Genomic DNA, 21,351 nt, shown 5'->3' with positions numbered 1-21,351 from the left:
CATGAATGTTTATTTTACACCAACTCATAGAAAACATACTTTAAATATTTTATTAATGCATAGGTAATATCTATAAAAACAAAAATTTTACAATTTCCATTTACAATGATAATCTAAATAAAAATGTACAAAAAAAAAAATTTGTTAAGGCACTAATTAACCCATAATAGTACAATTAAAGAAACTATAATTTCTTTATGTAAAATATGTATAATATTATTTTATAATTCTATAAAAATCTAAACAAAATACACTTGAACAAAAAGAAATTCAATGTTTATATGGCAGCCATGACTCATAAATAAACCAAAAAAAAAATCTATCACAATACTCTTCTTTTTTTTTTTTTTAAGTCAGTATTTTTATTTTTTAAACACTCGAATATCTTTGTTTATAATAATAAAATATTACTTAAAATGATTACATCTAATTATGTTCACTATATATAAGGATTTACAAAAAAATATATATATATATTTATATAAGATCAGTTTAAACGAGGAAAACGTGCTTGCCGTATCTCTCTTCTATGATTTTTAAATTGTTTAATATGAAACATTAATGTCTCTGCACGTGTATACACGTTTAAAAGGCACTATGTTTAAGTCTATAATAAAATATTGCTGGTGTTCTCTCAACACTAGCGCAATTATATTTTAAAATTCCACAGGACGTGGTAGAAAAAAAAAATTATGTTTAAGGTCTTGCAGTCAACTACACAACCTATAATAATATAGGTAATAATATTAATAATAATAATAAAATAATATTTACACACTAGGAGAGATGGTGGGGAATGACGAGAGAATAAAAGGAAATAATGAATATGTACAAACAAAAATTGTATATATATCACAAAAGAATAAAAACCGTTAAAATGGGAGTGTGGTTTTGAATAAATTAATAATAGGTAAGTTGTTTAAAAATAATAATAAATACAAAACATTTAAAGATGATCAATTAAACGTAATTTACGATAAAGATAATAATTGATATTGAAGGAAAAAAATAATAATAAGCGAGACTAGTTTAAATAAAACATATTATAATAACATCTATGTACACATACCTACTTAATAAGGCGGGAAAACTAAAGTAGATGAGATTTTTATTTTATTTTTTTTAATGTGTTTATTACCTATACAATATTATTATCGTGCCGTTTTTTAGGTATTACCTATAATAAACAACAATAATAGACTCACGGTAAAATCGCACACCCTGCGTACACACTACAATATATGTAATTACATTAAATCTAATATCAACCTACTAACTTCAACTAAAAAAACAATTTTATAACCTTGTTTTGGGCCCGACAGGCTGTCCGAATGTTTTTTTCATCGATACCTATTTTATTTTTTTAGGAACTGAACGAAATCGTCAAGGGTGGATGGGGGTGCAATTGTTGTCGAGGGGGTGGTTTCCTATTCTTAGCTCAGGTTATTCCATGTGTCTGTACTTGTGGGCGGTCATCTGGGAAAGACCCAGCACGGCGTACTGGCAGCTAAGACAATGGTAGTGCGTCTGCTTGCCGGAGTGAACGCATCCGCCGGGTTGGCTGCACGCCTGCGCCGGGGTGAACTTTTCGAAACCGGCAGCCATGATGGAGTCCAGCTTTTGGTGTTGGCGTCTGTGCGCCACCACTTTGTTGGTGTCGGTGCACACGAATTCGCATTTCAGACAGTGGAAGTGAGACGCCTTGTTTTGGCCCGTACCTGAAGAAAAACAACAGCCGTTAAATAAGTAATTGATATATTATTTTCTTCAAAAGTTCCGTCTTGAACTCACTCATGGCCGAAGCGTAAGCACAGTCGGCGCGGCCGCAAGACACGTTGGCCCGGTATTGTTGGAAGTCGCCTCCCATGAGCGTGTCGAGTCTAAAAATAAAGCGAAAAATCAATTATCCCGTTCAATCATATCTTGGGTAGTGTGTGTCCACGGCTTACCTCTCGTGTCGGGCCGTGTGCTGCACGAAACGGGTCTTGTCGCAAAAACTGTAACCGCAGTCCTGGCGCATACAATGGAAATGCGTCTGGTGTTCCCTGTATCCGCAGTGCGTGTAGTGGCAATCCTCGTTGAACCGGAAACGGAGATAACCTTCGGGGACGGGTTCGTCTTTGAGTATGCGCATAGAGTTCTGCACTCTGGCCTTTCTCATCTCGGGGCTCATGTCCCGCGAAGGCGACATGGGCCGGTTGTCGCTGTTGCCGGTCGAGTCCGAACCGCTGCGGTTCAACATGCCGTTGGTAAGCATCGCCACCGGATGGGGGTGCGAGCCGAAGCCGGGCGGGGCGAACATGAGGTCTGCAAATGAGAGACAATAGAAAAACGGTTAAAAAACTAAGACAAATGTACTTATGTAAGTTAGCTCGACTTACTTGTGGGGGCCGAACTGTACATGGCTTGGATGGCGTGTGGCATGAACGGCAATCCCTGAGAAGTCATGAGCGAGGCAAACTGTTGGTTGGCCATTGCTGCGGCCATGGCGGCGCTGAAGCCGGGCGGGTAAGGCGAGTGCTGCGGTAGACAAGCCGGGTTGCCGCCGTCGCCGGTTATGGGCACCATGGTCAGTGCTGGAAAAACAATAGAAATCAAAATGATTAAGTCACTCCAACGTGCTTACAGCAACATAGTTATTAAAAAAAAAACTTACCAGGAGGTTGTCGGACGTTGTCTTCCGGTTCGTCTTCGTCGTCGTTGTTGTTGTTGTTCTCGGTTTTCTGCATGAACGTCGGCATGGCGCCCGGGGTGTGTTTGATAATGTGCGGTTTTAATTTGTCCATCTCCGAGAAAGCCTGTATAGACAGAGAGAAAAAAACATTATAATTAGCTGAATATATTTACATATTTATAAAATATAAATAATTGATATTTTAAAACGTTTTTTTTTTTTAAAAATATTTTAGGCAATTACGTTTTACAGGAAAAAAAACTACTTAATAAAGACGTATGGTTTTAAACGAAATACAAATCTTGAATATTGATTATGATTTATGAGCTTCACGTTGAACGCAAACCACGAATAATTTATTGCATTGCTAGTACGCGATAAGGTGCCTCGTTTTAAATAGCAGTTTTACTTTTAGAAAAAAAAAATGTGACAAATCCCAAGATTTATACATAATTTTATTATTACAATATGTTAATAAGACAGAATTTTTAAATTATAAATTTTAATCGTGTTACTTTACTACTGTTTTGACTTTACAAAAAAAAAAAATAGCCAGTCAGCACTTAAAACGCACACACTATTATTGGCCATAAATTGTTCTAAATGTATTCTATATCTATATAATGTATCAATTGTATTCTAAATTATTCAACCCTTCCAGAAACTGATTGTTTGACATCATCAGTTAACAACGGTGCTAATAATTATGTCAAACAGAAATAAAGAAATCGTGTTTTACATTTTTTTTTTATTACCGTGTGCTGTTTTTGGGCTTTTGCGGTGCAAAAAAAAACCATTTAGAAACAATAGAACGAGTCGCCAAACGTTATAAATGAATTATTAATAGCGTTCCATACATATGATACAATAGCATTACAATGATATTACACATTGATCTGTAGATAGATATTTTATTTCCAAACGTTTAATACTGCGAATCGTAATGTGAATATATTATGTTTAAACGTGGAAACTTGGGTAAAATTAAAAGTATTTTTCTAATAGGATTGCCGTTTGAAAATAATTAAACGGCGGCCGTTGGATCGGCTCATGGGAAAAACCGACACAGGAAATCATTAACCAAAAAAAAAAAAGGGGAAATAGTCGTTTTTAATCGTTTTTTTTTTAGGTTTGCTAAAAAATGAACACCCGGAAAAATAGAAACCGTGTTAAAAAACACACCTCTCTAACAGTGGCCCTTTTTCGGTTTACCGTCGTCGTCAATCATTTAACTCTTTCGTTACGCACGTCAACCGATTGCATATGTTCAAAATAGCGTTTTTTTTTATACACTTATTACTTACATACCGTTTCCCTACACACAGATACACAACAACAGCAAATAATAATAATAATTATTGCAATACTTGTAATGCACCAAAAGGGGTGAACGCGGAAACCGATGACGTTGATGCTGATCGATTATCGATTTTCCAAAAATTGGGTGGGGGGGGGGGGGCGAGAGGGCTACCGGCTGCCAGTTTTTTTTTACATTCTCTCCTTTTGTCATCGCATCATTAATCATTTTTTCGGAAGCGTTTCCGCCGCCGTCGTCGCCGATCGATTAAAACCACTCGTTTCTTTTTAATAATAATAAAAAATTATTATATTTTATTTTTCTCCCTTCTTTTATTTCCTTAAAAACCCGGCATTTTTATTTTTTTTTGCCAGAAAATAGTTTTTTTTTTTTACTATAAATTCTCACGAGATTATATTGTTGTGTTAACGATCAAGTTGTTGATGCGAAATTCAAGACACGTAACCGGATAACCCTCTTCGCTTTCTTTTCGGTATACAAACATTGAGTGTTTTTTTTTTTAAACATCATCAATTTTAATCAGCGACGGGTGTGCGAGGTATAACACTCGAGTTGATTAGAACTCAAAACCGTTTAATGGGTGTCGCCGGTTATGTGGGTATTATTTTTTTTTTTGCCTGTACAACCATTACATATTTTATACTTGGGCGTTTGTTGCCATACCAGCGATTATGTAGTTGAATTTTTGTAAAATTTCAAAAAAAAAATTACAAGTGTCTTAAGATCGAAAAAGGGCAAGTACAATAAATTTGTGCTTGAAAATGAGCGCGAAAACTTGCTTGCCCGGAAAGATGGACCGGAAAGCTTTGGAGCAAGACAAGACGGACGCCAGTCCGGGACCGGCGGCGTACCGGAACGGCACGACTGTTGGCCGCAAGAACCGCATGGCCAACATACCCGTCGGACCGGCGTACACGCTAAGACCGCGACTGCCGCCCAAGGTGGACACCGAGAGTCCGGGGCCCAAGTACAATCTGGAACGGTTAACGTGCCGCGGCCGAGCGCGCGGCCCCGAGTATTCGATGGCCGCCAAGTTGAGAGACCTGGACGGCGCGGAAAGTCCAGGCCCGGCGGCCTACAGACCCAGCCCCCCCGGACAGATCAAACCCAAAATCCTATTGCCTCTAAGAGAGTTGACAGTAAGACGATAATCGCACATGGTATGGTTAGGTTAGGTTAGGTTAGGCTATTATAAGACAGCGTTCAAAAATAAACGTTGGAAATATCACGGTTAGAGAAATTCATCCATTAAGTCCAAGTCTGAAAGCCAGCCAAAATAATTTCCATTCCCTTTTACACAACAACAAAAAAATAGAAGATCGTTTTTTTACGTTTATAATGAATCAAAGTTATTTGTATTGTCAAAGTTAAACTGGCCCCATAAACGATTGTTGGGTCAAATCAAAATAGTATTAACAATATGCTGGTGTTTTTTTTTTAAGGACGAAAACAGACCGGCGCCCAACGTGTACATGTTACCGTCGACTCTATCGCGTAAACCGATCACGCTGGCCAAGAGACTCGAGGAGCAATCCGCCACTCCGGGGCCGGGTCCAGCTGGTTATGGCGCAGTGCCCGTGCACAAGTTCAAAGGAAACGCGCCCAAGTATACTTTGGCTAAGCAATTCGAAGACCCCGTGATTGCCGACGAAATGAACAGCCCGGCGCCAGGTCCCCAGGCTTACCATCCGCCGCTCAAGTACAAGTACGGAAACGCGCCGAAATTTTCATTCGGCGTGCGAAGACCCGACAAGTTTCCGCCCCTCGTGTTGTGCGAGGACGACGCGAGAAAAAAATAAATTTATTGTTTTTTTAAAGTACAAAAAACTCACCTGATTGCAAGCGTTACAATGATAATGTTCTTTTCGCTTGAGCTTGCAGAAAGCGCGACTGCAAGGCTGCTCGGGCCCGTATTTTTCGTGTCTATCCAAACTCATCCATTCGGGTAGCACTTGAATGGTCACCACCGGTTCGATGCTCAAGCTTGGGTCCGTTTTGGGTTTATCTAAATCGGCAATAAAAAAAAAAAATTGTTTTTATCTTCGTTATAAAAAAAAATTGTGCGATTGTCATTCGACGAGAACACACATTACTATAATTGTATTTAAAAAAAAAACAGTGGCGGTTTTGAGGCGAAAATTTAATGAAATAAAATATCTATGTACAAAAATAGCTGCGACCTTAAACCGTCACTACTGTTGAAAAACAGTAGGCGATCGTTATTAATTTATTTTATTACTCGTGTAAGACTAAGGTATATATATATATATTATGTGTGTCGAACAATAGCTACTACCACCAAAAATAAAGCGTGTTTTATTTATATTATAAAAATAGGTAACAAAAGTATACAATAATGTTGTGTTATTAATCTAATAAACCATATCTGCATGACCCACCTGTAAGGGCTGCAGGGTCTGAGAAATTTGGAGAGGAACTCTTAGCGTTCGATAGGCCGCTCATAGGGTAGAAAGTGCCCGAAGCCTTCACCACTTTGAACAAGACAGAAAAAAACAATCAAGACAATAGTAAAAAAAATATATACTGCGCTAAGAGTAATTTATTTACTGGAACAAAATATTTCACTTACCCGTTGTGGAACGTTGGCTGGTGGCCGAGTCAGACGGCGAAGGAGTGGCTTGGGGTCTAGACGGAGACAAGATTTCTTCTTTAATTTGAGTTTCTGTAGAAAAATAAATAATTTATTTTAAAAAAAACGCCTATCGAACATTAGCGGTTTACACGGTTGTCGTACCTAGTTTGTCGGTGATTTGCACACCGGCCGTGGTTTGATGTTGTAACAAGTGTTGAGCCATCTGAGAGTATCTAGTGAACGAAAAACCACATCCCGCTCTAACGCAATGGAAATGCTTGTTGACTGTGTTACTGTAATAATAACAATAACATTAAATAGAGTTAATTAAAGCAGTATTAGGAGAGCTTGTGACTTACTTGACGCATGTCTCCAGTCGGCAGTCCACCGAACTGTCGAAGAACAAGAAGCCTTCCATGATGGTCACGTTGTCGTGGAAGTGCGTGGAGTGAGCTTGGAGCTGCTCTTCGTTGTCGGTGGCAAAAAAGCATCTGGGCCGGCGACAATGATAATGCAACGCTACGCCTTCGCTGGTGTACTTGCAGAGATTGTCCGGACAACCGTAACGGTATTCTTCGAAACAATGCTGTTCCTGCGGACAAAACATACAATATATTATTGATATAGAGTGACACAGTGGCTACTTGAAAAAATCACAATTAGTTCTTACCAGTGTGGTTTGAGTAGGGACGTCGGGCTCTTCGGAAGGCTGTCCGATTTGCGAGGGCTTGGGCAATTTAAAACTAGTGAATATAGCTTGAGGCGAATCGCCGGTAGATCCTCCGGCGTAATCGTTCCACACTTCAATGACACGGTTCTTGGGGGGCCGACCACGCTTTCTTCTGAAAAGAGCGTCCAGAGAGTTATACTGGCCGTACGGGATGTCGTGGCTCTTGATGTGTTCGCCACGTTCTGACGGCAAAACCGCCTCGTAACATCCTTCCTATAATATATGTTTATCCGACGATTTAGTATGCAACACATACAACAATTCTCTTAAAAATAACAACACCCGAACGGAGCCGAGTGAACCTACCAAAACACAATGATAGTGTTGTTCCTTGGTGCACGTGTCTTGGCAATAGGCCGGGCCTCCCGGGTAGAAGCTCTCGTTAATCCTTTCCTGATTATCGTGATTGCGAGCGTGAGTCTCGGCTGCTTCTTGGTTCCTATAGACGGATACACAATTAATAAAATTCCACGAGCGGTCGTTTAGCCGACGTTGTTAACGTTATTGTTTACCTGACTGGCATTTCGCAGTTGGGCTCTTTGCAGTGGAAATGATCGGCGTCGTACAGTACACAAGTCGAACCGCTGATACAAGTATTCGGCTTGAACCTGGTCAGGTATCTCGGCCAGACTTCGACGTCGTCCGGAGACGATCCGTCCGGAGCGGTGGACGAGTTGTCAGTGAAAAATCCTTGTCCTGCCTTCGAAGTGACCCTGGTCAAAGGCAACGGAGACATTGGACCGCCGTCGCTAGAGCTATTGCTATAGCTAGCAGCGTCGCCCGCTTGGGCGGCCAACGCCGAAAGAGATGCCAAAGAGTTGGCTTGCTGATGGAGAAATTGTAGGGAACTACTCGGCGAAATGGACAGCTCGTTCATCTGCAAAAGGGAAGATGGGTGTGAATACTTGCGCATTGCAAAGTTAAATGGCAACTTCTACCACATACCTGATCCGGGTTGCCTGTCATGTTCAGCACGGCTTGTTGGGCCAGTTTGAATTTCCTGTACGCTATTTCGCTGTCTTTGCGCTCGTGTTTTCGTTTGTGACTTAAAAGTTGACCGCTCGAATGCAGCACGTAGTTGCATCCGTCTCGGACGCAATGGATGTGATTGCAGACTTGAGAGAACCGACAGTTGGAGAAACCGCAAGGGTCCGGCTTCATGAATTTCTTGAATCCGTCCCTGGCCAATTGTTCATCTTTGATATGATATGTTTTGTGTTTTTCTGTAAAGTATTACACGCATTTAACATGACCGATATTCACTAATATGTGTTATTTTATAATATATAGAGTATCGTTTATTTACCCATATCGGCTTTATTTTTAAAGGTAAACTGGCAGTGGTCACGCCTGCAGTGGAAATGCGTGGTCCTCTGACCGTAAAAAGCGCAATAAGGGGTACGGCACTCTTCGGTGGCCCTCAGTCTCTGAAACCCTTCCTGTATGATTGCCGAGTCTTTTCTGTGATAGTTTGCGTGCATCTGCACATCAGACGTGCTAATGTACACCTTATCACACGTGCCCTGAATGCAATGGTAGTGGGTTTGCTTGCGATTGTGACTGCATCCCTGATAACGGTCGGAGCAGTCGTCGCTCGGCGAGTACCTCATGAAACCGTGCTGCAAGCTCTCGTCCCTCTTCTTGTGCCACTTGAAGTGTCTGATCATCTCCTCTTTCTTCACAAACACTCTCGAGTTACAATCAAGACAATGGAAGTGCTCTCTGCGTGGACAAGTACAAAACAAACGAAATTACTACTATTGGTACGTTCTTTATTGTGGTCGGATTTTGACAAGTCACTGCCAGTTGTCTGGGCATATCGCTTTACCTGTAGTTCAAATCCCGGCAACGAGCAGACCCGCATTCCTGACAACTGCTGAACCTCCTCACGTAACGAGAATAGTCACCACTTGTGGCGGACGAGCTGGTTCCTCCTCCGGTAGCTGCTCCTTGCAACACCATGGTGACGTTGCTCAGGGCCGACGCTATCGAAGACGGTGTTTGGCTTTGGGTTTCTGGTCTGCCGGTAGTCAACGCCAACGGGCTCAGAGACCGTTTTGATAATCCGTTATCTGCGGTGGCAAAAACAGAAAAAAAATAGCAATACATTATTATTAATGCGTTCGACTTATGTGCAAGTCGCGTCCCGGGCCGGGTGTCGGATTACATCCAGATTCACCGGCGGCAATGCCATGAGAAAAAGGAACGATTTTTTCCAATGTCAAACAGAATCCGTATTTTGCGAAAACCGAAACAATGTAGCTAAACAATACGAGAAGCCACCGGATAGGGTTAAATCATTGTGTTAGCCCGGGTAACCCGAGATGTCCGCCGTGTCACCTATTTTTTTCTTCTTTTTATCCCCAAAAAAATATATTCCCTTCTTCTTTGTATTCCTACGCGCGTGTGTGTGTGGGTAATAACAGTACATATTATAACGTTGCAGAATAGGTTTCTTTTCTTTTCTTTTTTTTTTTGTAAAAAGAGGTGAAAAAAAATACACGGGTAAGGTGGCAGACGTAACCCGATGCTGAGCGAAAGGGGTGACACAACGCGGTGTGCACACACGCAAGGTGAGACCGTGTCACCGCCGCCGGACTGTTTCCCATAATTACGCGTAGACCCACAGTGGGTCCAGGTGCGATAGTGTGTATACATAGGCGGTACAACTGAAATAATAAATCCTTTGGGAGAAAAAGAAATCGCGAGCGCCAACCCTTTCGCCCTTGCAGAAAAAAATAAAAAAAAGGTCACCGTCTATAAAGAATAAATGGAGGAATAAAAAAGAAGCGGAACACAATGAGACATGTGGTGTTTGTAGAAAGAGAAATTTATCAAAAAAGGGAATCGCTGTACACAGCAGTATATAATATATATTTTTTCATTTGTATTATACCGTTGTCGGTCTAGTGTAAGATTATTTTATTTTTTTATTTATTACACATATTTTTAGTGTTCCCAGGACGTTGAAGATTTTACACACATCCGTAGAGAGGCCGCTGGCGTTTGTGGAGACTTATTCGAATGAAATTTGCATATAATTTTCCCGTTCGAAACAACATCAAGGAGACCCCAATGTGAAACAATACACACTTATACACACACCGATGTCCGAAGAGATCGAGCATACAATAAAAAAATAATAATAAATAGATAAAAAAACCGCGTTATTATGTTTGAAAATGCAAGTCATTCATTATCTCTTGTGCGCTACCGCCCTTGACACGAATCGTTTAAGAGTACAACGGCAATAATGTGTACACTTAAGCTGCTGTTAAAAATCCGCTCGAAAAACTCCGCTTAGCCCATACCGGTCTCGTTATGATGGCCCAAGGATATATTTATTACTATTGTACACACTATATTGTCGAGATTCAACTCTGTCTGTCTGTTTTCCACGGCACGTGTGTTCATAATTAAAAAATCTCTTATAGGAAAAATCATATATAATAATATTATTATGTTCTCATTGTTGTTATCGCGCTCTGTCACGACGTTTCGATAGTACACCCCACCCCCTCTTTTCTATGTACAGTGGTTTGTAATAGTCCCCCCCCCCCGTTGTCGCATATTGTGCGTCAAATTGAAAACTTATCAGATTCCGGTTTAAATAAACAGTCCGGCCGTATCAGAGCCAGCAGAGTTTCTGTAAAACAAATTACAAAAGACGACTAAAAAAAAAAAAGAATTGATTGTTAATGAACCAAAAGTATATATATATATATTGTTCTAAATGAAAACTATTGATCTCCCCCGACCAAAAATATAGGTACACAAGTTTATAACGCTTTTTTTTTTTTATTATTTGTTATTACATTATCGAACTTTAAACTTTTTACCCATTGTTCGTTTGTGACATTGTGTTTGAAGAAGAAAAAAAAATAATAAAAAAAGTTTTAAGAAACGGGGGCTCGTAGACGTTTTTACAAAAAACTCAATCGCCATGGTAACCGATTATTGTTGATATTATTGGAAATTCTTTTTCTTCCTTATTTTTTCACCCCCCCCCCCCCACGACTTCTGAACATTGGCCTCCACCCCCGTCCTCCCTTATCCCGTCGCCATTCACGGCAGCACCACGCCGCCGTCATACTTTAAAATTGATTATCCGCCGTATTCGTCTCTTTCCAACTATAAGCGGATTCAATACAAATCGGTTTAGTAGTTCTCGGCGGCGGTATCTATATACCTACATATAATAATATATTATAATACATGTATACATTTTTTTTCCTCTCGAGACGTGAAAAAAAATACCCGAGCAAAATCAGTTTTTTTAGATTTCACACTGAACTCAGTCTCGATCATAGTATTTAAACATTTTCACACGGTAAATGTAATTAATTAAACCTCTGATAGTATATATTGAATATTCATACTTTGGCTAGGTATAGCTAACCTTACCTAGAATTAGTTTAGTTGTTACTAGTTTTCTGTTTTAGAAACAATACCAATACAGCCACCGCCGCCGCCTTTCGACGGGGCGACTGGATATTTTTTTTTCACTCGGCTCTTTTTTTTTTTATTTACTTTTTTAACTGTTACACCGCTGAATATTTCGCGAAGCATTCATCCCGTGGGTGTGTAGTGAAAATTACCACCGACGCGCAAATCCATTTAGTATCGGTGTCACCTGCGATAAACATACAGCCGGCCATAATTCATCGGATACGCGTTTGAAAGGGACGGTTTTTTGACAAAATACATTAAAAAAAAACTAACACTAATAAATGCACGGGTTTCGCCGCAGCGACTTCGGCTGGAGCGGATTTTACGGGTTCAACACGGTTTTTATTTTCTCAGTTTCTTTTTTTTTTTATACAGAAAATTCAAAAACGATGATGAAAAGAAGACACGCGATAATGGTATTTGAATTATTATTATTACTATTACTATTGTACACCACCGCCAGCGACGACGCCGACGTGTCTTTAAAAAGACACATATGAGGTCATGACGAAGCATAAACCGAAACGCTTAGTACACAGAGGTGTACACACGGGCAATGGGGATTTAGCGGGTAAAAAAAACCCAACGGGCATAGGTATTTTCTTTAACCAGTAGTATTATATTGTTGTTATTATTATTATACACACATAATGTTGCTTACTGCTGCTGCAGTATTGTAACAACCCGTTAAAAAACGATATAGGTAAGACATGACATCCTTGCGCGCGAGTCTACAACAACCCCGCGGTGTAAACCTTTACTACCGGGTTACTTCCAATTGGTTTTCATACTTAGAAAGTATAGATCCAATGAAAAAGATATACATTTACATTTGCCATCTTGGAATGTACGCCGCTATAATATTGTCCACATGATGATTAATGAACACAGCCAGAGTCGGTTGTATTCGAGACACAAAAATCAACAACGACCGGGAAATAAAAATGTACAACAATACTGATGTTTTTTCGGCCATTAACGCGCGTCACATCTTTGGCCGGAAAACGGTGTTTTTTTAGAATTCGGATATTTTCTGTGTGTGTGTGTACCTTCACGCCCGATGTCGGCTTGTGGTTTTATGTCTGTCACGGTCCATAGGCCTCGGCGATTAAGCAAAAATAACGGCTAAAAAAAATAACCACCACCAGAGAAATACCACCGTCTGAATATTATTATGGTTGTGCAATAACCGTGGCGTCGCGTGATCTGAATCCGTGTACCTTTCTTATATAGTTTTACCGCTGCGACATTATTGTGTACAATACAAAATACACAATATATTAACACCGGTATTTCATTTCGCAATTAAATATCGTTGTTTACAATTCATTCGAACCCAAATAGTTGTAAAAAAAAAACAGATTCTGATCCGTTCAACAATACTATAATAACGTACACTGTGATAGTGCAAGATTGGCAAGATTTGTGTGTGTTTACAGTTGATATTTAAAACATGTTTCGAACAAAACAAATAGTAAGGTTTTTGATTAGGATTATTTACAACGTTCAAACATGGCAACAGCAGTAACAATAATTGGATAATATAATATATAAATGAACTTTAGGATAACAATACAATATGTATAATAGATAAACCCTGTGCACGTATCTATATAATATGATTTATTATATTATGTAGTTTACGAACGCGGATACATTAAATATAAGTATAGTGTTTTCACACTACACTGGTAACCGGATTTTGTCATACATGTGTAGGTAGGTACGGTTTGACCCCTTTTGCGGAAATGCTGCACGACTACCCCTAAAGCGCAAAAATTTTAATCCCGTATCCGATTTCTGTTTACGTAACGGGCTGAGTAGGTACACCATTTTGTGCATTGTAACAATTTTTTAATTTCTCTCATCGACAAAACGGTCGCGTCCTTAATCCTTTCCTTGGAAAAATAGGGTTCCCCCGATACACATCCATGGGGAAACGCGGAAAGAGGGACCGGTTTTTATTATTATTATATAGATTTAGTTTTATTTTTTTTTTTTTTGTTCATTTCGACCTTTTTATACAAAACGACCCTCTGCCGTCGATATGGTTAAATAATACAAAAAAAAAAATAAAAATCACTCTTCATAATACTTGTATAACCCTTTTTTTCGTACACATATAGGGAAAGGAACGGCCGTGTGTGCTGGCTGTGAAGGGGCTGTTGTAGAACACCTGGACTCGTTGGACCGCCAGTGAACTTTCCCCCTATAAACATTCTTTGCTGTGTACTCCCACACAGGCGCAGAAATTATTATTACAGTACACATCCGCAACAGTGCTGGAAACTGTTTGAAAATAACCGATTTGAGGTTAAAAAAAACCGTCCGACCGAATCGGTAGGTTTTTTTATTTTTTATAATTGTTCGTTTAGCAATTAAAAAAACAAATATCGAATTATATTTTCTTGTCTTCATAAAAAAAAGGTGTGAAAGGTTACACGTCTCGGTAGAAATGGGCTTGCACATGCTAATATATGTGTGTGTGTGTGTGTGTGTGTGTGTACGCAGTTCGCTTACTAACCGTGACATTTTCTGCGCGAGCGTTGTTATAAATTATTAATAAGCAATAAACGTTCGCAATATAACAGTGTACATATATTATATTATATTATAATTCCACTGAGAAATAATAATAATAATAATAATACAAACGGTATACAGAATAGGAATATTACAGTAGTGCGGTTACACCGGCAGATTGTTAAATCGACACCGAAAGCACATAATATGTAAGTAAGACAGACGGCTAATTATCATAATTTTTTATTTATTTTTATTTGGACGGATATCTTATAAATGGACTTCTTCGAAAATTACATTTAATATTATTATAACTTCGAACCGCACGCGGCCGAGAGAGCGGAAACCAGTCGATAAGTCGACCTCTTACGAATTCATTGGCCGTAGTTCCTTTTTAAAAATACCAATTTATTATTGTTTTATTTTGCTTTATGGCGCGTTGGCAAAATTCGTTTTGCCGATAACGAAAGACAAATTCGGTGTTTTTCGCAGATTTAAAGGTTTGGCGCGGTCGGAAATTCTCAGAATCTCCTAAGTAGCTTCTCTAAATGCGCACTTATACACAACACACGTCTCGTTTTAAGTCGACGGTGAATTTGTCAAAATCGAAAAAAGGTGTGTGTGTGTGTGTGTGTGTGTGTGTAAACAAACATTGTTATTCCGACCGATCCAGATAAGCGAATCGAGGTCGAGGAAAAAAAAAAAATAATGGCACGCTTAAAAAAAAAATAACCAATATTTTTTGCACATTCATACACAATAAGAACGGAATATTATATTTGGTCTGTTATCGCTGTCGACGATTTACTTAATTCAATATTATTATTATTAAAACGTTATACTTAAAAAAAAAATGTTGTTACGGACATGACTTGAGTAGCTCAGTGTGTGCTGTCGAGCGCGGTGGCAGTTCAATATCTTACATTGTGTTTCTATATATTAACACACGATTAAATATTATAATGTTATGTAAATTTTATTTTTATGATACATATAAAAGAAAAGAGGAACAACAAATAACAACCACAGCGGCGCGTTTTATTTTAATAGTTTTTAATTATCAACCGGCTGCGAACGGACCGGCTATTTGTGCTGCCCACGCGCCAAGTCGCCTTAAGGTGTTTCTTGAATTCCTCTCGACACTACACTATAGTGAAAGCCGACCATTAATAGTAAAGTGCATACACCTTAATAGTAAAGTGCACACGCACAGAAGACGCCGTCGTCTATAGAACGGCGTTTTTGCATAATATTAATCTACATTTTTTCTCGAGAAAATTGCAAAAAAAAAAAAATGTCACACTATTTGTTAATAAACGAAAACGAAAGAGGAGCTTTTATATTAAATTATGTGTCACTATAAATTGATTGCTGCAAGAGCGCTTCGCCAAGCGAGCAAGCAAGCTTCGCCTCGAGCTAAACGTTATATTTATTATTAAACAGGAAAAATATAATAATAGAGATATTTTATTTCCACGTTTAGCCAGTGTTATTATCATTTTTTTTCCAGAGTTTTGTTATCGTTAAATTCTATATAATGGCGTGAGCCCCGCAGATAAAAGAAAATAGCGCAAAATTAATTTTCAATCGTGTCTCGACAAATCGCACATGTAATATTATCATAACGCTAGCTTTCAATTATTATGTAATTGTAATTGTTTTTTATTTTTTAATTATGTGTTTGCTTGCCAAAAAATTCTAATGGATTCGTTAAATATTTACACAGACTTATTAGTAGCGTTAGTACACATGAAATTATACAATTTTTTTTTTGTTATATCAATCGTGTAAACGATTAATTATTTTGTTTTTTAATGTACACACGACAGTGTAATTAGTTTTGTACATAATATAATAGCATGTGCACTCCTTTCAATACTAATAAATAGATACAATTTGAGAGAAGAGCAAATTATACAAATATACCTACTCGATAATATTGTCGGGTGGAAATTTGACAAAAGACCATATTATTATTATTAACAACGCATTTAACAACTGAAACGGTATCATAAAATTTATAATAAAAAAAAAAATAATAAATAGGCACCGACGAATTTATAAATACTTAATTACTTTAGGACAATAAAAACCAGACGAACGTTATATTTTCGACATTACCGCATTAAAATACACAATGATGTTAATAATAATTATTATTATTAAATAACATCATCGCCCTAACACTTGTCAGTTTCGAACATAGAAAAAAAACAAAATTAAAGTCTATACCTAATAATAATATACATATTATCTAATTACACGTGATGTGGAAAATATAATTTTTATTGCTCTTTTGTGTGTGTGTGTGCGTTGGCATGCGTCAAAACTGAATACATGTGTTGGGGCTATAATAATATTCTACATTAATTGTACAGGAAATAGTTGGGGGTAGTTACCCCCAGAGTTTTTAAGTATGGACAAATATTTGAGAAAATGTTCACTGTAATTGCCTTTATGATTTCTGAACCGGACCGGGTCGAGGTAATATTAATATATTATTATGTCGGCTGGTGCGAATAGGACATGCTCGGACTCGGTTGTGTATATTATTATGGTAATGTTATCCTCGATTACAATTTATAATAATATCGTCTCCGGTTCTCGGGAAACACACAATGGCGAGGAAAATTTATTCAATCGCGTCTTCCAAATTTGTCTAAACGAATGTCAAATACAATTTTTTTTTTAGTTAGGTATTTATTGCCTTAAGTCCATTGGCTGCAAGTGCTGCTGGAATAGGACGGGCACGCGTCGATGAGAATGTCGGTCGTCGGTATTAAAAAAACACTGTGCGTATACTTGCAATAGATAATTAGTGAATTTATTTGATGACGGCACCTGCCAATGCTTAACCGTTCGAAAAAAAAAACGGTCATTAGTCATTGGTTAGGTGTATATTATCTATTTGTTGTTATTATATAAATATGTATGTGTATAATACTGGCCGGGCGCCTTCTCTGCAGATTCAACGAATAGGTACGTACGTGCGCGCAAATGAAATTTAACGTGACATTTTTATAAAAAAAAAATACCAAAAAGAAGCAACCCGAAGAAGGAGAAGTGAGGGGGAGACGCCTAGCGCGGACGTGACGGCAATGCCTAAACCGAATTCCTAGAATAAAATATAATAAAAAACAATAATAATTAATAAACTTTCGACCGCATCCGAATTGTTGGTGATATATTTTATTTATAGAAACGAATGAATCGGTCGATGAACAAAAAAAATTGCATAGATTTGCCAATTTCTTTGGGAAACAACATTTTGCATAATATTTACTTTAAACACAACATAATAATAGTAGAAAAAAAAATGTAATCTCTCTCAAAGCCAATTTCAACATTCAAAAGTAATACTTAAATTCAAATTTCAATAAGTTTGTGCGGTCGAATGGTTGTTTTTTTTTTGTTGGTCACGAGTATAAAAAAAAATGTGTTTTACATAAAATTCGGCCAACCCTGAATAATGTACACAGCGCGGTGGCCGTGTGTCAACCACGATTATTGTTTTTGCGAGTACAAAAGTAATTTGCAACAGGAAAAAAAAATGTGTGTGTATTGCGTACCGATAACACGATATTATAATATTATTTGCTCTTTGTGCTGACACACCGGTGTACACGGTTAACCCAAACACCACCAAGGATTCAGATAAGTCGCCGGGCATTGTGCGTTCGCCAATGATACAGTTATTCTCTATAAATGGTTTGCCACATAATATTATACCGTGTGTGTGTATAAAATACAAGGTTCTACTAAAAACAATAGACGACGATAAGAGGCGCGTACTCCTCGTCGTTTGTCAGTTTTCACACTGCGTGACATGTATTATATCATGCACCTCACATGCATACGCTTTGCTTGGGGGCCAAGAGGCATATTGCGAATTTACACGTGTTTTTATCACCGCACGAAGCGTGGTGAAAAAAAAAATAAGGGAAATGCACAAATAAAAAAGAACCTCTCTCTCGACCCTGTTGAATGAGTGACAACCGAGAGCTGTATACAGTAGGTACAACGTAAACGATACACATGCGTTTCTGTTTACACTTGCCGATAAATGTTAATTCATGCAAGAGCACGGGGGATGCGACTGCACCCCATCATCATCCCTTAGACGGCGGCTCAACGACTATCCTGTAATAGTGTTATAATTTATAATATAACCCGCCCCACGTGCGATAATCTTGTACGTTTTTTTTAATGAGCACCGTTCGTGTATCTTTTGTTCTGAGAAAAAAGAAGAAAAGAAAAAAACCATTAGCGACACGGTGTTGCAACCCAAAACGTTAATTAGGTCTTTTTGAAATTTTATTGGCACAGACTAACCGTTAAAAAAATAAATGTATACATTTTTTATTCGCGCTGCTTGGCCGCATTATACACACACACACGCGACTTACGTTTAATGTAAACATCTCATAACCTGGCAAGGAAATGCAAATGCAAATGGTCGCCGCCGTATAAAAGCGTGTGGACAGTAATGCTCAATACATTTCAGATTGTTCACGGTGTTTGCGCATGCGATAATAATTTATCAGACATAATAATTATTATTAAAACGTTCGCTTATATTATCTTAGACGGCTGAAAGAGCTAATACGAGTATAACGAATGAATGTTATGCACCATATTATAATACTACACAACGAACCTAATAAAAAAAAAATAAACATGGAAATTTACATGGCCCATATTATGTATATGCGTTTGGGTAATTAGAGAATATTAAGAGAGAAATCCTACGTATGGATTTATGCGTGCCGTTCCCAGCCGAGCGGCGACCGACCGGGTTTTTTTGATTTAAATATAATAACGATTTAACCTCAATCATATTCGAGACGATGGGTGGCAACCTAAGGGCAACCAGTAAATCGTCCGAAAAGCGGTTCATTAAAACCGACCCATTGTACGCTTGATTGCTAAATTGTCAAGTCCCGCATGTACATACATACTCGCGTTAAACTGTTTATTAATATATGTATACATTTTTTTTTTATAACGTCTACGAATTCTTTCTTTCTTTTTTTTTCCCTCACAATTATTATTTTATTACCGTTTTCGTTTTTTATTATTATTATTTTCTCTCTCTCTCTCTCTCTCTCTCTCTTCAGCTGTCGCTTGCTGCTGCTCTACAACCTCTCCGATGGCCCGACCGTTTGTTCCCTATGCGGTGGTCCGAGCACCGCGCGGCCAAACGGGTTAACGCGCAGAGAGGAAACAGACAAACGGTACAATTGGTCTTTATTGCTCTAAACTGGTTCTGTTAATAAATTTAGATTGATACAAATGCCGTATTACTGGCTAATGTATGTATATACGAAACGGGCGTACAAGAAATAATAATTGATAGGTACGAGCAGTTAAACATTTTTTTTTTAAGTAAGTCAAAAAAACAATGTATTTTTTTTTTTGGGGAAAAAAACCGTTGCGCGAATCACGTCTTATGGGAGAATAAACAACGAGAGACAGCGACCGAGGCCAACCATAACCACCCTCCGGGTGTATGCCGGGATAATAAAATACAGAAAGGTTGTTGTAAACGTAGAAAACAATCTGGTCGATTGGGCGCGCGCGCCTTAACAAAGGCATCGGGTTACAAGGATCGTTTTTCGCGCATTTTTGTGGAAACTTAACCGAGCGCGTTTAAGTACGTTACAACGATATGTATGTACACACAAAGGGGTCGCCTTTCCCACGTACGATTATCTCTCCTGTCCAATTGTCCGTACAATTTTCTACACACACACACACATCAATCAGGTAAACGTCAATCATCACCGCGTTAGAGGCTAACAGTTTTAAATATTATCTCATAATAGTATATATTTTAATGAAGATGGTATATTTTGGTCCGGTTAGGTTAGGTTGGGTTAGGTTTGGTAAGGTTTGATTGGGTTTGGTTAGGTTTAGGTTAGGTTTTATGAAAATATGATAATAACATCCGTGTTAGATGACAAAATGAACAAGTGCGTATGCCGCCGTCTTGGTTTAACGCTAGGCCAAAACGGAATACCTGCGAACGATTGAAAAATCCGGCCGTTGGATGCAATTGCCAAGGTTTAAAATTAAAAAAAGAAAAACCGCGGATTCCTCGGGTTCATCGATCCTGGCCGAGGCGGATTTATTTTTGAAAAAGGGCGAAGAAAAGCCGGTATTTGACCTTCGCCGGCGGCCAGCGGTTGCGCATTTCCCGCATTGTTCGCAAAACGCACACGACATTTGCGGGCCAGCCGTTGGCCGATGGCTTGACACAAATACCGTTGGGGCAAAATACCTTATCTACACACCCGAAATAACAACAAAAGGGGAAGGCAGGCAGGCAGGTAGGGGAGGGGCAGCTTCTCGTATCGAGGTTATAGGCCTCGAGAGCGCGTTTCGTCGTTTGCCAAAAAAAAAACACTTATACTCGTACAACCAACCAACCCTATTCGATACTACACACTCTAATTAACGGTACCGTGTAACCGCGATTCGCCGGTTCTTTGTATTTTTTTTTTTTTAAATTATTTCTTTAACTTCAAACTGACCTTGGGCATTGGTGTAGGTCGGTGTCGGCATCGGGAGCGGCGATGCGGTGACTGCTGTGGAACGCGGCGACAGTGTCTGGATGCCCAGTGACGTCGTTGGCGCTGCCGTTCCTGCTCCGGTCGTTGCCACGTCCCTGTGGTGCACGGGATGCGGCAGGGATACGATCACGGACGTCGAGGACTGCTGGAAAAACAAAATCATCAAATAATATTATACACCACGAGCTGCGTTATCATTATGATTTTTATTACAATTGACCGCTCGCCGAGCCAATAATAACGTCGACCGCACACAATAATAATGTAATATGATGAAAAAAATAGAAAAAATATTGCCGCGTGTGTGTGTAGTAGATAAGATAGATACTGTTATTTTATTATCTGGTCATATGCGCTTAAACGTGAAGTAGTGCACCACACGATATTATGCAGATCGACCAGATGCAACATAGTAATACATAATATATATTGTTATAATATGCACTTAAAAATAGTGCCGAATTCATTTGTATTGTGCGTATAACACTTATC

At 38.7% G+C, this 21,351-nt stretch overlaps 1 protein-coding gene across 3 annotated transcripts in view; it reads right to left on the bottom strand.

Moving 5' to 3' along the window:
• Nucleotides 1-16: 16 nt before the first annotated feature.
• The window catches only part of LOC126847383 (zinc finger protein castor homolog 1-like), a 51,481-nt gene continuing 30,146 nt past the window's right edge, over nt 17-21,351 (bottom strand). The window contains exons 4-20 of one of the 3 annotated variants that reach the window (XM_050587556.1): nt 20,821-21,004; nt 9,144-9,387; nt 8,622-9,037; nt 8,261-8,538; nt 7,828-8,192; nt 7,622-7,754; nt 7,256-7,528; nt 6,945-7,177; nt 6,748-6,878; nt 6,583-6,675; nt 6,392-6,484; nt 5,825-5,997; nt 2,657-2,798; nt 2,382-2,576; nt 1,950-2,307; nt 1,792-1,880; nt 18-1,718 (exon numbers count right to left, since the gene is read on the bottom strand). In XM_050587556.1, the coding sequence (XP_050443513.1) occupies nt 1,444-1,718; nt 1,792-1,880; nt 1,950-2,307; nt 2,382-2,576; nt 2,657-2,798; nt 5,825-5,997; nt 6,392-6,484; nt 6,583-6,675; nt 6,748-6,878; nt 6,945-7,177; nt 7,256-7,528; nt 7,622-7,754; nt 7,828-8,192; nt 8,261-8,538; nt 8,622-9,037; nt 9,144-9,387; nt 20,821-21,004 (3,675 nt within the window). In that variant the 3' untranslated portion in view covers nt 18-1,443. Of the gene's footprint in view, nt 1,719-1,791; nt 1,881-1,949; nt 2,308-2,381; nt 2,577-2,656; nt 2,799-5,824; nt 5,998-6,391; nt 6,485-6,582; nt 6,676-6,747; nt 6,879-6,944; nt 7,178-7,255; nt 7,529-7,621; nt 7,755-7,827; nt 8,193-8,260; nt 8,539-8,621; nt 9,038-9,143; nt 9,388-20,820; nt 21,005-21,351 lie in introns of all 3 variants that reach the window. The other 2 variants (XM_050587557.1, XM_050587558.1) reach the window with 2 other exon arrangements.

The sequence above is a fragment of the Adelges cooleyi genome, unplaced genomic scaffold, assembly GCF_023614345.1.
Source record: "Adelges cooleyi isolate 19-005CV unplaced genomic scaffold, UGA_ACOO_1.1 ACOO_flye_CR_arks_rails_tigmint_CR_PRNA_108, whole genome shotgun sequence".
Taxonomy (NCBI): Eukaryota; Metazoa; Arthropoda; class Insecta; order Hemiptera; family Adelgidae; genus Adelges; species Adelges cooleyi.
Note: the sequence above shows the minus strand (reverse complement) of the source record. Positions and strands in the feature narration are given on the sequence as shown.